Source organism: Mus caroli, chromosome 11 (assembly GCF_900094665.2).
Source record: "Mus caroli chromosome 11, CAROLI_EIJ_v1.1, whole genome shotgun sequence".
Lineage (NCBI taxonomy): Eukaryota > Metazoa > Chordata > Mammalia > Rodentia > Muridae > Mus > Mus caroli.
In genome coordinates, this window is record NC_034580.1 from 90,809,412 (window position 1) to 90,824,179 (window position 14,768).

Here is a 14,768-nt window from a genome sequence, read left to right on the forward strand (position 1 = left end):
TCAGTGGACAAGAACACTGACTGCTGCTCTTCTAGGAGACCCAGGTTTGAGTCCCAACACCAACTGTAGCTCACAGTGGTCTGTAACTCCAGTTCCAGGGGATCGGACAGGCCCTGAGCTCATGCTCCTCAGGCCTCAGCCTTCCAGCTGTTGGCCTGTCTGTCACGGTTTCTGTGATTATAGGTCTGGGTGTTTTGCCTGCATGTCTATCTGTGCACCACCTGCATGCAGTGCTTGCAGAGGCCAGAAGTGGGCGTTGGGTTCCCTTGGCGTTAGAGTGATAGACAGTTGTGAGCCACCTTGTGGGTGCTAAGCCATCTATCTCTCCAGCTCTTTAAGCAAGGATCCTGAGAGAATAAACTATCCTGTAACCTGAAAAGGAGGTTCCTGTAAGTACTGACCATGATGTACGAAAAGAGAATGTGGAAGGCCAGAACATTTCACTTGATCTCTTTGCTTTTAAGAAGATATTTATAAAACACTAAAATAACGGGCTGGAGAGATGGCTCAATAGTTAAGAGCACAGGCCGCTATTCCAGAGGACCCAGGTTCTGTTCCCAACACCCACATGGCAGTTCACAACTGTCTGTAATTCCAGTTCCAGGGGATCTGACACCTTCACACAGACACACACCCCAGCAAAACACCAATGCACAAGTGAAGTAAGTGTGAAAGGAGTCCTAAGACACTGTGAATGTTGGGAAAGGCATGAGGGAGGTGGAGGGACAGTAGGGGCTTTTTTTTCTCTCTCTCTCTCTTTAATTTGAGGTACTGAAGGTTGAATTTTTTTTTTCTTAAATCTTGAAACAGGGTCTTGCTAAGTAACCCACGCTGGACCTGAACTCACTGCATATCCCAGGCAGGATTATGGAATCCTCCTGCCTCAGGCTCTGAATAGCTGGGATCACAGGACAGTGCCACTGGGACTGGCCATTTTTGCTCTTGCTTCTAACAAATCCTTAGCTAAGATTTTAGTGCTGCTGTGGGCTGGAGAGATGCCTCAGTGGGTAAGAGCACTGACTGTTCTTCCCTAGGTCCCGAATTCAAATCCTAGCAACCACATGGTGGCTCACAACCATCCGTAATGAGATCTGACGCCCTCTTCTGGTGTGTCTAAAGACAGCTACAGTGTACTTACATATAATAAATAAATGAATTAAAAAAAAAAATTTAGTGCTGCACCAGCATGTTTGTGAAAGTTCCCAGAGGTTGAGCTGACGTCAGACGGGTCGCAATCCAATCTAGGTTTCCTAATTTAAAGTTGGCTTTCTCTAAGACAAAGTTTTTAATTAAGTAAAATGGGTATAAAATGCTGTGTCACCGAGGACTTTAGAAATGCTAACACATATAAATAAATTTATATGTGTGTTATATAATATAACATATTATATATTATATAGTACATGTAATTTTATATTATATATATTATATATTTTATATATAATTTCAGCACTCAGAAAATAGAGACAGGAGGCTTGCTTTGAGTTTGAAAATAGCCTGGGCTACATAGAAAGTTCATAGTATGATCTACCACCACCTTTCTCTCTCTCTCTCTCTCCCTCTCTCTCACACACACACACACACACACACACACACAGAGGAGCGTTTTTCAGGTTGCTTAAAATAATATGTGTAGGGAGCTGGGGAAAGAGTCAGTGAATTCTTTGCCATGGAAGCGTGAGAAGCTGCATTCGGATTCCCAGCACCCATACAAAAGGCCAGGCACAGCATTACATGTCCATAACCCCAGCTCTGCCAGGCTAAAAAACAGGTGAATCCATGGAGGTTACTGCCAGCCACTCCCCTCCCACTGCATCAGTGAACTCCTGATGTACCAAGAGACCCTGTTTCACAGAATAAGGTGGAGAGCAACTGAGGAACTAATGCCAGCCTCTGCCTGCTACAGCCACGTGCGCACATGTGGACATACGCAGAAGATTTAAAGATGGTGCATGTAAAGCCATTGGCACACAGTGAGTGCTTTAATACTGCTGTTGGCCTGGGGCCTTGTCTCTTGTGACCCTGACCCTGGATGGTCTTGACTGGCTGTGGCTTACTGACAGGTAGTCTCCGTAGCACCCCCTTCTCCCAGGTCCCCACCTTTCCAGTTGTAGGCACCAGGGGCACCGAAGTATACAGTGTTCTGGGTGAAGCCGCCGCTGGTGCCCAGCTGGCACATGCCGGTCTGCAAGTAGTCAGTGTTGCTGTTACACATCTCGTTGTGGTATGTCTGCCAGTCATCGCCGGGGTCAAGCTGTAGGTCGTTGCCACGCACATAGCACTTGCCCACCATGCGCCGCTGGTCTTCTAGCCCAGACCACAGCACCTTGGTGTACCGATGGGCACAGACCTAGGGACCCACAAACACACACACATATGGCATTAGACAAGATCAAGGAACCTATGGCAAGCTATAGCTCTCACCCTGGGTACTGCTGGCTTTGTGAGTCAAGGGCCAAAGTGGAAGTCTGGTTTCAGGCTGGAGAGATGGCTCAGTGGTTAAAAGCACTGACTGCTCTTCCAGAGGTCCTGAGTCAAATCCCAGCAACCACATGGTGGCTCACAACTGTATGTAATGGGGTCCAATGCCCTCTTCTGGTATATCTGAAAATAGCAACAGAGTACTCACATACAATAAATAAATCTTAAGAAAAAAATCAGAGGAAGTTTGAAGTCTGGCTTCTTTTTATTCCTGTGTGTATTCTGAAACCTGTACCTTCTTATCTATTATACTGGAATCAAGGGTCAGGAGTAGATCTGGGGAGGCCAGAAGGCATGAATTTGAGAGCAACTTAGAGATCTTGGTGAAAGGAATTACAGGATGAGGGAATGTGGAACTTAGGCTCCTGGGTCTAAAAGGAGCTATTTACAGAGAGATTAGGGAACTCGGTTCTCTTGTCCCAGGTAACCCTGCTGTTTAATGAAAGGGTCATTTAAAATTATTATTAATAATGATGATGATGATGGTAATGGCATTAATAAGAGCAATGAACATTTGTTTATTTGTTTGTTTTGAGATAGGATTTCTCTGTATAGCCCTGGCTGACCTGGAACACGCTATGTAGACCAGGCTGGCCTTGAACTCAGAGATCCACCTGTCTCTGTGCTACTACCACCCGGCTCAGCTAAGACTTCCTGAGCACTTCCTTATACACCAAGCACAAGCTCTTCTCTCAGGGAACTGGAGTCAAATCCAGCATTGGGAGGCAGAGGCAGGCAGATCTCTGGTTTTGAAGCTAGCCTGATCTACACAGTGAGTTCCAGGCAACCATGGCTACACAGAAAGAGCTGTGAATTAGCCTCTGGGCTATACAGTATCTAGAAACAGGGGGTGTTCTTATTTAGTGACTTTTTTTGTTACATCCCAGCTGTAAACACCACCAGCATTTCACACGAGCTTATCCTTAGGCACTGCTAAATTTCTGGTGCTTAGCTAAATATTTGTTGACTGAGTAAGGGTAGGTAAGGAGCTAATCCTAGCGTCTACAACCACTTAAACAAACTTCGAGACACATACCCACAAACAACAGGGGGCACAGAAGGGTGGTCTCATGAACTGACTGACAACCCAAAGCTTACAATAGTGTTCTCGGGACAGAAATCACAGCAGTGATGATTATAGGAGTGGCGACCGCTCGGAGGTGGCACAGAGAACTTTCTGGGGTGATGTAAGTATGCTCTGTTTCATGGGTGTTACTGACATAGGCTTATCATTGGTCAGAGCTCATAGAAAATCTGCCCTTTTCACTATAGGTAAATTTTATATAAACTTAAATAATGTCTATCTGGGACACAGAAATTGAGATTCCCAAGGGTTGACATTGAAGAACTGTCAGCAGCAGAAGGTGACAATTGACAGCAGGGAGTGGCACTCAAATCAGTGCCAGGGTGAGCCAGGGCCATCAGGGCTGTGCCTCTTCCGGCAGCCAGCCTCCCAGGAAGGAACGCCTGCCAGCGCCCAACTGCCTGAGGCACTCTCTGCCCTTTCCCCCTCCAAGTTCTCTCTGCTCTTTCCCACGGATGGTGAGCATCCATGCAGGTCGCCCAGGACCCACGCCATGTCCAGCCTCGGGAGAGTACCAGACAACCCTCTCCCCAGAGTGCAGGGATCAGGGATCACACAGGCCTGTAAAGATACGAGGCCGGGGGCTGGAGAGGTGGCTCAGCGGTTAAGAGCACCAACTGCTCTTCTAAAGGTCCTGAGTTCAAATCCCAGAAACCACATGGTGGCTCACAACCATTCGTAATGAGATCTGACGCCCTCTTCTGGTGTGTCTGAAGACAGCTACAGTGTGTACTTACATATAATAAGTAAATAAATAAATCGTTTAAAAAACAGAAGCGGACATTTGCAAAGGCCCCAGTCATCAGAGGATCCCCGACCACTTCTGCCGTTCTCCCTGGCTCAGAGGAGATGATGCTAAGTCTTCACTTACCAGGACTCGACCTGCAGGGCCCTGGCTGGCCACAGTCACTCCAAGCCACATATCCTCAATAATGTGATGGTCAGGGTCACCTGCAAGAATGGGAGAGATCACGAGCTCCGGTCCCTTACCCCCATACTGCAGCATCCAAAGCTTCCTGAGGGCAGCAGCTCTCTGTCCTCTATGTCCTGTCTGTCATTGCTCTGAGCTCACACTGTATATGATCTTCCCTTTTTCCTGTTCCTCTTCCCCGACGGATGAGAAAGAAATCAGCACTGCTTTTTTGTTTTGTTTTGTTTTTTGAGCCAGGGTCTCCATTTTACATCTCAAGCTATTCTGCAACCCACTATGTAGCCCATAGTAGATCTAGCCTTGATCTCACTGTCTTTTCCCTTTAGCTTCAAATGTTGCCTTGCTAACAAGCTAGCCCCGTATCTCCTCTTTGGGCCCCCTCTGCCAGGCTCCCGACTTAGCTCTGCCCTCAGGCTCATCTCACTTTTCTCTGAAATGTCCATCCGTTCACAGTCGTCCTTGTGGGCCGTGAGGGGACACAGGTACACAGCACCAGTCCGGTTGGTATAGTCATCACCCACAGCGAGGTCTCGGGGAGCCCCGGCCAGAAGGCTGGAAAAGGAAGGTGGGTGGGTCAGCCTGGCTTTGCAAGCCTCCCTCCAGTCAACCTGCAAATCAACACTCTCTGGGCATGGGCTCCATACCAATGTCTGGAGATAGGACATCGATAAACATTGCCTTTGTCTTCCAGGAGGGCCAACCACAGAGGAAGGTGGGCCAGGAAGCTCACACGCTGCAAGGATCTCACGGGGAAAGCATGGAAGTCTGTACACAAGGTGCCCTGGCCTCAGTGTAAGGACAATAGCCAGGGGTCACCCAATGATAAAGGACACCAGAAGAGGAAGGACACCAGAGACAAGGGGTACAATATGTACAGGGGCCAGGAAGCATGAGAAAGCCAGTGATTCAGGCACCAGCCCTCTGGACAACCGGAACCCAGGAAGAATATTGGGGGAGGCATACAAGCCAGGACAATGGTCTTAGAGGAACCACAGAGGGACCCAGGGCAAGGCAGCGACTTGGTTTTCTTTATTTCATTCTCTTATTGAGACAGGGCCTCATGTAGCCCAGGCTAGGATACTCCCTATTCAACCAAAGATGACCTGGGACTTCTGACCCTCCTGTTTCCACCTTTCACGTGTTGGATTTTCAGGTATGTACCGCCGTGCCCGGATTTAGGTAGTGCTAGGAATTTAATCCGGAGCTTCCAGAAAAAGCACCAGATAAGCGTTCTACCAGATGAGGTTACGTTCCCAGCCCCAGGTGTGGGTTCTTAAAGGAATTCTTTGGCCTCAAAAGTAAAGGTAGTTGTGAAGGAATGAGAGTTATGAGTTCGAGGCCTGGGGGTATCAGAGAAGGCAGAAGATGGAAGCTGTGTAAGGACGGATGGGTTGTTGGAAGCCAGGATCTCTCCTCTTGAGACTCTCAAGCACATAGCTCTGGGAGGCAGAAATTTCCAGGTGAGCTGAGTGAAGCCTCCACTGGCCCCACCCCCACCTCGAGACAGGCACGCCGGTATGGGGTGGGGCTGGATACCAGTGTGGCCCAAGAACAGGGTTCTAGTGGTCGGAGTGGACAAGAGCTATCTGTCACCTTGTCCTCCGAATCCACCTTTAGGGACACCAAGAAATTCCCACAAGGGGGCTAGGACCCTGGAGTCCCATCCCACACCAAAAGGGTGACTTAGGCAGGGCAGACAGGGGATCAGTCCTGAAATCCTATCTCAGACAATCCCTGGGTATTTATAAAAGAAAATTTCTAACTACCACAGGCTATATGAATAGTATCTGGGGCAGTCAGTCTAGCTTCAGACCCAAGTTTTTCCTTGTATCTTCTCCCTATCAATATTCTTTTTGAACATGCCCTCTGCCACCTTCTTGCCAACTCAGCTTTCTGGATAGCAGCACTTCCCAGGTTTATCCCAGCAACACTGTGGCCCCGAGGCTCCCAGGCTCCAGGCCTCTGGCCAGTATGGAACTGCTGAGCAATGGCTGTACCTACAGCTCTGCTTTGGACCTGAGAGTGAGGCCTACAGGGAGTAGGCAGGGCAGGGCCCAGGCATGCTGGGACTTGGGGTGCCTCCACCTACAAGGAGTCAGGAATGCATTGCCTGGAGGTACTAGGAAGTGGGTTGACCTGTATCTCATACAGGCAGCTCAGACATCACCCTCAGTGGCTGCTGTTCCTAAGGGCAGGGACAAAGCTTCCCCAAACAGAGTAGTGTTCTGAGCACCCTAGGGAGGGGTAAGGGAAGAGATAAAACAGCCAGGCCATTAGCCAACTTCTGTTCAGGCTAGGGAGGGTACCTGCCTGACTACCCTGGCACACCCACCCCCGGCATGCTTGACAAAGGAGAGAAGAGAAGAAAGGGCCTGTGGGAAAGGAACACCTCAGCCTGAGCTAGGGCCCTGCTTCCAGAGTGATTTCCTTTCCCTGTGAGTCTTGAGGGTCTTAACTATAAAACGGGAACGCCAAGTGAACTCTCTGTTCCAGGATTTGGAGGGAAACAAATGGGTTTCTGCAAAGGGACTCTCTGACTAAGAAGGCACCCGTGGGCGCATCAACACTGCTGCTCCGGATTTCTGTGGTACCAGCCCTGGCCTGAGGTTGACTCCAGACTCTCCAGGGACCCGGGAATTCCAATACTGCAGGTTTGGGAACCTGACACACAGAGGAAAGGACAGACTACTTCATTGTTTAGAAGGAATGAGGGCAGAACAGAAGTAGACCTTCCACATCCCGAGGATAGTAGGCGGTCACTGGGGAGAAGGGAGAGATAGGTCTAGAAGAAGCTCAGATTGGCTGGAGTGGGGCTCCGACAATAAGCCTGTAGGCTTCAGTGGATGAAAGGGCTCTCTGGGAAGCAGTATTACCATCATGGCTGCCACTATCCTGCCTAATTTGTCTAGCTGGAGGTGTCTGAGGAGCAGGAGGGAACTGAGCGACCCCTCCTCTTAGCTCCTCTGCAGTATGGGACAGGCAGAGCCAAGCACAAACCACGGCTGGATTAGAATAAAACTCTATACAACCTTCGAATTCCTGTTCTTGAGTGGTGCCAGCCTTGTGCCCACTGGTGGGGACTTGGGGAGGGGCCAGTGCCTAATCCCTAAACTCCTCCCTCCCGAGAGATTCCAACGGGAGCTCCCCCACACCCTTTGGAGTATTTTTAGCTCCTACTTGGCCCACTCAGAGGCCCTTTAAGGCCCTCTGGCTCCCAGCCCAGGATGCAGTGGTCTACAGCCAGAGGCCTGCACACAGATAGATGGAGGAAGGGGGTTCAGAGGGTAGGGTTCACATTCCTCCTGCCAAAGCCAGGTATGTGTAAGGTCAGGGTTAGGGAATCCCTAGACTGGAGCAAACCTTCGTGGTATGTAAACGAAAATGTAAAGTACTATGTACTAATAACAACAACAACAAAATCTAAAAAGAGATCTCTTCCAGGCCACCACTAAACCCACCTTCCAGCCACAGTCAGGGGGGCAGAGACAAGTGGAGATGCCTAGACAGAGCTCTTGGGAGATAGGACCTCCTCCCTCCTTGGAGTCAAGCTGGGCGGGGAGGAGGTGGGGAGCGGCGAGCACCTCAGGAAGAAATGGATGGGTGAAATGGAAGACCAAGAGCTCTCAACAGCTGCCTGTTCACCCTTTCATTTGGCCCCAACTAGAAAGCCCCTCCTGGCCTCCGGGGAGCCCCTCAGCTCCAAGCGCAAGGAGTGGGGCTCTGCCCAGCCCTCTACACCTTCATTCCTCCCAAGCAGTTCAAAACTATAGAATAACTGCACAGAAAATGCCATTATCTGAGAAGGCCAGACAATGGAACCCAAGAGAACTCAGGGCACCAAGCTGGCTCACCCTAAAGAGGAAGAGGGATTCTCGGAGTGTGGTGGCACTCAAAGAAAGTCTACCCAATTCATCTTCTTCTAGGGGTGGAGTGGGGTGGCGCCCATGGGGAGATCTGAGGAAGCCCCCAGGGATTTCTTTGGGGTCTTGGTTACTGTTCACCTCTGATACAGGCGTGGGAGTAGGAGTCGAGGCAAAAGCTGCTCCAGCCTGGGTAGGAGGTAAGTCCGTTTGTGGATGCAAGCTCTGTGCCAGGCTGCCTGATTTAGCCATTTCCCCAGAGGCTCTCCTATGACGGCTGAAACTGCTGCCCTCGCCACCCTCCCTTCCCCCTCCTCATGCTGCCCACCCAGCCCCCTCTCCCCTGGTGACTCAGCCCTAGAACCAGAGCAACGAGCCGAGCCGAGCTGAGCCGGAGGGAGGAGAGAAAGATGGAGAGAGGACTGTCTTGGCGGGACCTTAGGAGGAAAAGGATAAAGCTGATTTTCTCATTTCTCCTCTTCCCTGGCTTTTCAGTAGGTATCCGTATTTGACCCTTTGAATTGTCTAACCTCAGTCCCTTTACCGCAACAGACAGGGTCTTACTATGTAGCCTGGACTATTAGCAAGCTGCCACACCTCCTGCCTTCCTCTCTGAGTTGTGGCATCCCCCACTGCATGCCAATGCAATTCTTCCTCCAAAGGATCAGCCCTCCTCTACCTCCTTCCCATCTTAAAGCTCATTGGCCTAGAATGGCCACTGGAGAAAGCCAGCAGATAAGGATAAACCACATGCAGGCCTTGTGCCCATAGCCACAGCAGCTGTGCCATTTCTATTGGCACGAGCCGTGAAGGCTGCCAGGAACACGCCCTGCCCAGGGAGCATGTTTCAGGAGAACACAGCAGGTGAGCCAGGTTCCTGCCTACCTCAGGCATGACCTCATTTCCAGGAGCCGCTCCCTCCTAGGTTTCCCAGACACCCTCACTACCAATGGTGAAAGGGGGGTTGCACAGAGCCCAGAGGAATCTTCACACCTAGCCAATGGGGTCAGGCCAGAGCAAGAGGGAATAACAGAGCAGGTGCAGGAAGGGTCAGTTACCACCTCCCAAAGGAGCAGCTCTTCTCCCTCTAAGGGGCTTATGTAACAATAGTGAGCCAGACAGGAGGGCACAAGCTTTTAACCATAGCTTGGGAGCCAAAGGAAGGCAGATAGATCTCTTTGAGTTTGAGGCCAGCCTGGTCTACAAATCAAGTTCTAGGCCAGCCGGAGCTACCTAAGAGATCGTGTCTCAGATAGATAGATAGATAGATAGATAGATAGATAGATAGATAGATAGATAGATAAAAAGTGAGGGGTCTATCCATTTGGGGGGGTGTTGCTGCCTTTTGTTTTTGTTTGGGGGAGGCTTTGGCTTTGTTTTATTTTGTTTTGTTTGTTTGTTTGTTTTCTTCAAGATAGGATTTCTCTGTGTAGCCCTGGTTGTCCTGGAACTCACTCTGTAGACCAGGCTGACCTCAAAGTCACAGAGATCCGCCTGTTTCTACCTCCGCAGTGCTAGAATTAACGTCACACACTACCACCACCTGACTGCCTCAGATTCTTACTATCAGATATTGATATTGAGCTCTGAAAAACCTGGGTTACGGGTGGGGTACCCCAGGATAGAGATAAAAAGTCTATCTTGAATTTTTAACCACTTCTAGGCTGAAATCTTTGAGGACACAGAAGCTCTGCTTTGCCCTTCCTGATCTCCCAGGGACTATATGCAACCCCATGATTGTGCATATACACTCAGGGCTCTCTGAACAGCTAGCAGACCCCAAAGGAAGAACCGCGAGCCACTGCACTCTCCCAAGGACTCTATGAGACTGACAGAATCTGAGGCTGCAGTTTGACCTATTAGTTCCCTAGAACACTGAGGCAGCTGTTAACATCTGGCTACACATCTGGCTCTAGTGAATCCCAGCTGCTTCTCCCAAAAGGACGGAGAGCTGAACTCAGTAAAATGAAGACAGAGCCAAGACTCAGAAGCAGCTCTGGGCAAGACAGAGAAGACCCATCTGGTCAGAACCACCTGCCCTCAGAGGTCTGTGAGCTTCGGCATTCAATGCAGCTGCCAGGAGAGGAAAGCAGACGCCTTCCATGTGGCCAACTTGGGTAAGACTCATAGGTGAAAGAAGTACATCTCTATCCAGTCTCAGCCCCAGAGCCTACTGGTGTCTACTGGGGGACTGGACACTCCAGGACCATTCTAGACACACTATCACACTAAAATATTACTAACTCTGAGAAGATGTGTTCTCCAGAGCTGGGGAAACTAAGGCTCACGTGTTAGACCCAGAGCCGAGACACAGCAGCGGAACTGGAACACTCTGCTTTTCTCTCTACAATGTCAGGTGCCTCTCACAGGTCAGCAGAGATAAGAGGGAACACACAGATCCAGGTACAAGCTCATCCGGGGTGAGGGGGGGGCCAGCCCCCAAGAGAGTAATATCATATCGTCCTCAAGGTCACAGAACAGAGCGGGAGATGTGCAGAATCTCTTCTAGTGTGTTAGTTCCGGCCATGCACATTCAACAACAGAACATCTGAGAACTCTGGACTGGGCTGGGGGAGGCAACAGCACTGCTGTAGCAACTAACTATTATTATCAGAGGGCCTCAGAAAGGTAGAAGGTTAAATCTGCCCAGCCAGGACAGGAAGGGTGTGGTGGATCCACCTTCTTCTGCAGGGGCCAGGTAGGGTAGAGACTAAGTCCAGGTGGGCAGTACGGACAAGGGCTGGGCCAGCAGGACAGAGGCAAAGACTGTTGAGTTGGACTTTGAACATTCCAAACTTCCTCAAGTTTCTACAGGCCCCAGTCAGAGCAGGGAGAAGTTTCAACACTTTTTACCTTGACTGCATTTTCTGATTTAGGAACTGTCAGAGGCCAGGCAGGAGTAAATGCCTGGCAGACCACCCAGCTCAAAAAGGTAGGAGGGGCTTATATGATGGATCATCACTGTCCCTCCTGGGCAGTTTCACCTCCTCTGGTCACCCTCTTCCCTCAGCTAGCCAACCTAAGCACACAGAACCTATGCAGAGAAACCTCAGACACCTGGACATAACCCGTTGGGCATGAGTGTGCTCAGGGAGGGGCAGGTGGCTGGATGCAATCTCCTCCCCTCCTCCACTCTGCTGGGCTCTTCCCGCTTCTTGCAGCTGTTGCAAAGAGCAGAAGAAAAGAGAAAACACCATTCCCCTCTTCAAACCAAAACAAACACACTCAGGGCTGCTGATTCAACATGAATCTGTGGAATGCAGGGAGATGTCTGGTGGGAGTACCCCCACTGCTTCCGGGTGGGCTCTGGCCTCGAAGTAGAAGACAGCGCTTCCTCTGTCTTCTACTGTCCGTTCCTCTAAGGGTAAGAGGAAGTCTCTGGACAGCTCCGAATGCCCAGCCTCTTCATCACCTCACTCTGCAATGCCAAGCCCTTGAGAAGTGTGGTCCAGCCTGGTTCTGCAGAGGGCGTGGCTGCTCTGGCCACAGGCTAAATGAGAGGGCTAATAGGGACTTGAACACATATATTTTCGGTTCTCTCCAAGGAGGAGGGGAAGAGCGATGTAATAGGTGTTTAATGTACAGAGTTCTCCTAGTCCGGGAAAGAAGCTAATGTTAGGTACTGGATTCTCAGGGTGCTGGGCAACAAAGACCCTACTTCCGAAGATGTCTGAAATGTGGAGCGGCCGCGTCTAGACAGGTTCTGGCCAGGTCAGCACTTGCCATGATTACTGCCCCCTCCCCCACCCCCTTCCTCCACTTGCCGCCAAGCCCCACAATCGGAGGGCTGCCGTCTTACCCGCCCTCTTAATCCTGGCTCACAAGGAAAGGCCAGCAGCAGCAGGCCTGGAAGTCAGCGGGCCCAGGGCTCCAGTTTAGCTTAGGTCAGGTATCCGCGCACATACCCCTCTCTCTGCACCCCACCTCACCGCCGCCAGACTGACTTACAGGTAGCGCTGCTGTCGCTCAGTCTGCCGATGGAGGGCGACCGAGTAGCCGAAGAGGCTACCGGGGTTCACCGCCTCCTTCACCACCAGGAATCGGGTGTCCAGGTTGAAGGCGAAGGCGACCCGGCCGCAAGCCGCCACCATCAAGGCCAGAGCGCGGAGCAGCCAGCCAGGGGCGCGGGGCACGCGGCAGGGGCCGGGGCCCATGGCTGCGGGCCGGGCCGTAAGGGGCCGGGCGAAATCGCTAGAGGGCTCAGCACCGGGAGTGATGAACGGTTCACCTGCTTCAGGCGCCACCAGAGGACACCCGAGCCCGCAGAGCCGCTGCACCGGTAGTCAGGCAATTTTTTACCCTAGTCCGGGTCACTTTCACGTCTGCTCCGGGTGCTTTTCCAATCCGTTTTCCAGATCCGTGGATCTACTCTCACGTTGGTTCGGTGGACGGGTCACCGTTCCGAGCTCCGAGCACCCCACACCCTAGATGGTCCCGGCCGCGCCCCCTTGGAGGTGTTAGCTCTTTGGACCTCGGCTAGGTGGAGGATCTAGAACGGCAAGCCCTCGATAACCAGGAGGGCAGGAGGGAGGGATCCTCCCCAGCGCGCCCCGCCTCCCCACCGCCCAGCCCCGCACCTCCCCACCTTGCGCGCCCAGTCCGGGCTCCGCTTTCCTTCCGGGGAAAGAGAAAAGGTCCCCGCTCGGCCGCCGCCTCTTAAAGGGGCAGCGCCGCCCCTCCCTCTCCATCTCTCCTATCGCGACTCCGCCCTCTCTCTCAGACACCTGTCGGGAACCCTTAAAGCCTGGATTTCCCCTTCCAGCAGAGAGCTTCTTCCTAGGAGCGTCGTCTTCCGTACAAGACGGATTGGACGGGCGGGGCCAGAGGTGGGATTTGCTTGGCGCTTGCCGCGGCTGCTACTGGAAAGGCCGTTCAAGGCACGGCCAGCACCGCGATCCCCGCTGGACAAACCAGGCGTTGGCTCTTCGGAGAACGGTCGACTGTGTTCGGCTGCCTGGAATGCGGACCTCCGCAGTGATGTGAGTCCCTAAGAGGTGACTGCGGGTCTCCGGACTTAACTTCTTCGTGCTAAGTACCCTCAATGTTATGTATGTAGGAGTATTTCTCCTGCCCACCTGCCTCCTCTCATCCTGTTCCCTGCTGGAAGCGGCTCCTCCGCAAAGCCAGACAGATATTTAGCGGTGGTGATGACAACCCATCAGAAATAATAATTAGCAAAGGGCAGCCTTTGTCTCTAAGAGCAGTGAATGGAACCTCAACCCCCACAGGTGTGATGCCGGGTGGAGACAGGTGGGCTAAGCTCAAAGATCTCACTATCCGGGAAAGAATTAGGGAACTCCAAGAGTGTATGGATTTTTTTTCAGTCTAACTCAGATTTCCCCTAATGCAGAACAAGACTCATTTTCCGTGAGCATCGTTTTCTATATGTTTTTATAATTAAATAAGTGTTCTTTGCTAACTGCTTTACAAATACTACTTTTTCAAGGCAATATACATATGTACAAGTATATATGTGTATACACACACATCAACACAACCACCAGTCTAAGGAAAAGGGAAAGCAGAAAATGAACTCATGCAATGGGATTCTGCTCTGGTGTTTGAAGAGCCAGTTCATTCTGGGTCTGATTCCCTATCTAGACATTGTGACCTTAAAAGGTACAATCATTTCCACACAGATGATCTTATCTCTTGCACCCTTAGAGACCAGGATGTCCTTTTGCTCATGACAATAACTGACAGTTTGTCGCTGCCACCACTATGTAAATCCAGGTCTGTACCTGTCACTCTATTTACATTTGGGAGCAGAGATGTCTCTTCATCAGACACAGCCCTGGAGGGACCAGGGGGAGCAGTTTTCCCTGCATAAAGTAAGTTTGAAATCTTTGCAGCCCCATGTGGCCACATTGATGCAGGAGCAGCCCAGATGAGCCTGGAGTTAAATAGAAAGATGAGAAAGCAGAGGTGAGCCACCGGAAGGCGCGGTCTAAGATTATGAAATCCTTAGACCAGTCATCAGGGAATTAGCTCTGCTTTTAAGATGAGAACACCAAGGCTCAAGGAAGTTACGCTATTCGCTATTCGGCTAAAGCCACACAGCTAGGGTTCTAATAGTGCGGTATCTAACCCCAGAACCCTTCTTAACCATTATGCTAATGATTAACCCTTAGGACAAATCAGATTTTGTTGAGACTTGGTGTGACCAAGCCTCTCCTATGGGAGTGTCCTCGGCCATTACTTTCTACTTCCCTTTTGGCCTGGCGAATTCTAGTTGCCCCGCCTAACTGGTTAAAATGGTAACTGCTAAACAATCTGTCTTCCTTTAGCTTTGCAAATACCAGAAGATCTGATAACCTTTCTAACCCTGTTCCTCTGTCATTGCGTACAAACCAATGCATATTTACTACTGGGCTGTTTAGCTCCCAATAAGAAGCTTATCTGCTTTAGGAAG

General features: G+C 50.9%; 1 protein-coding gene across 2 annotated transcripts in view; it reads right to left on the reverse strand.

Annotated features, from left to right (window-relative positions):
• Itga3 (integrin subunit alpha 3) overlaps positions 1-12,910 on the reverse strand; it is a 31,761-nt gene extending 18,851 nt beyond the window's left edge. For both annotated transcript variants that reach the window (XM_021175585.2, XM_029483933.1), the window contains exons 1-4: positions 12,305-12,910; positions 4,921-5,048; positions 4,437-4,516; positions 2,101-2,350 (exon numbers count right to left, since the gene is read on the reverse strand). In XM_021175585.2, the coding sequence (XP_021031244.1) occupies positions 2,101-2,350; positions 4,437-4,516; positions 4,921-5,048; positions 12,305-12,510 (664 nt within the window). In that variant the 5' untranslated portion in view covers positions 12,511-12,910. The remainder of the gene's footprint in view (positions 1-2,100; positions 2,351-4,436; positions 4,517-4,920; positions 5,049-12,304) is intronic.
• Positions 12,911-14,768: the final 1,858 nt, after the last annotated feature.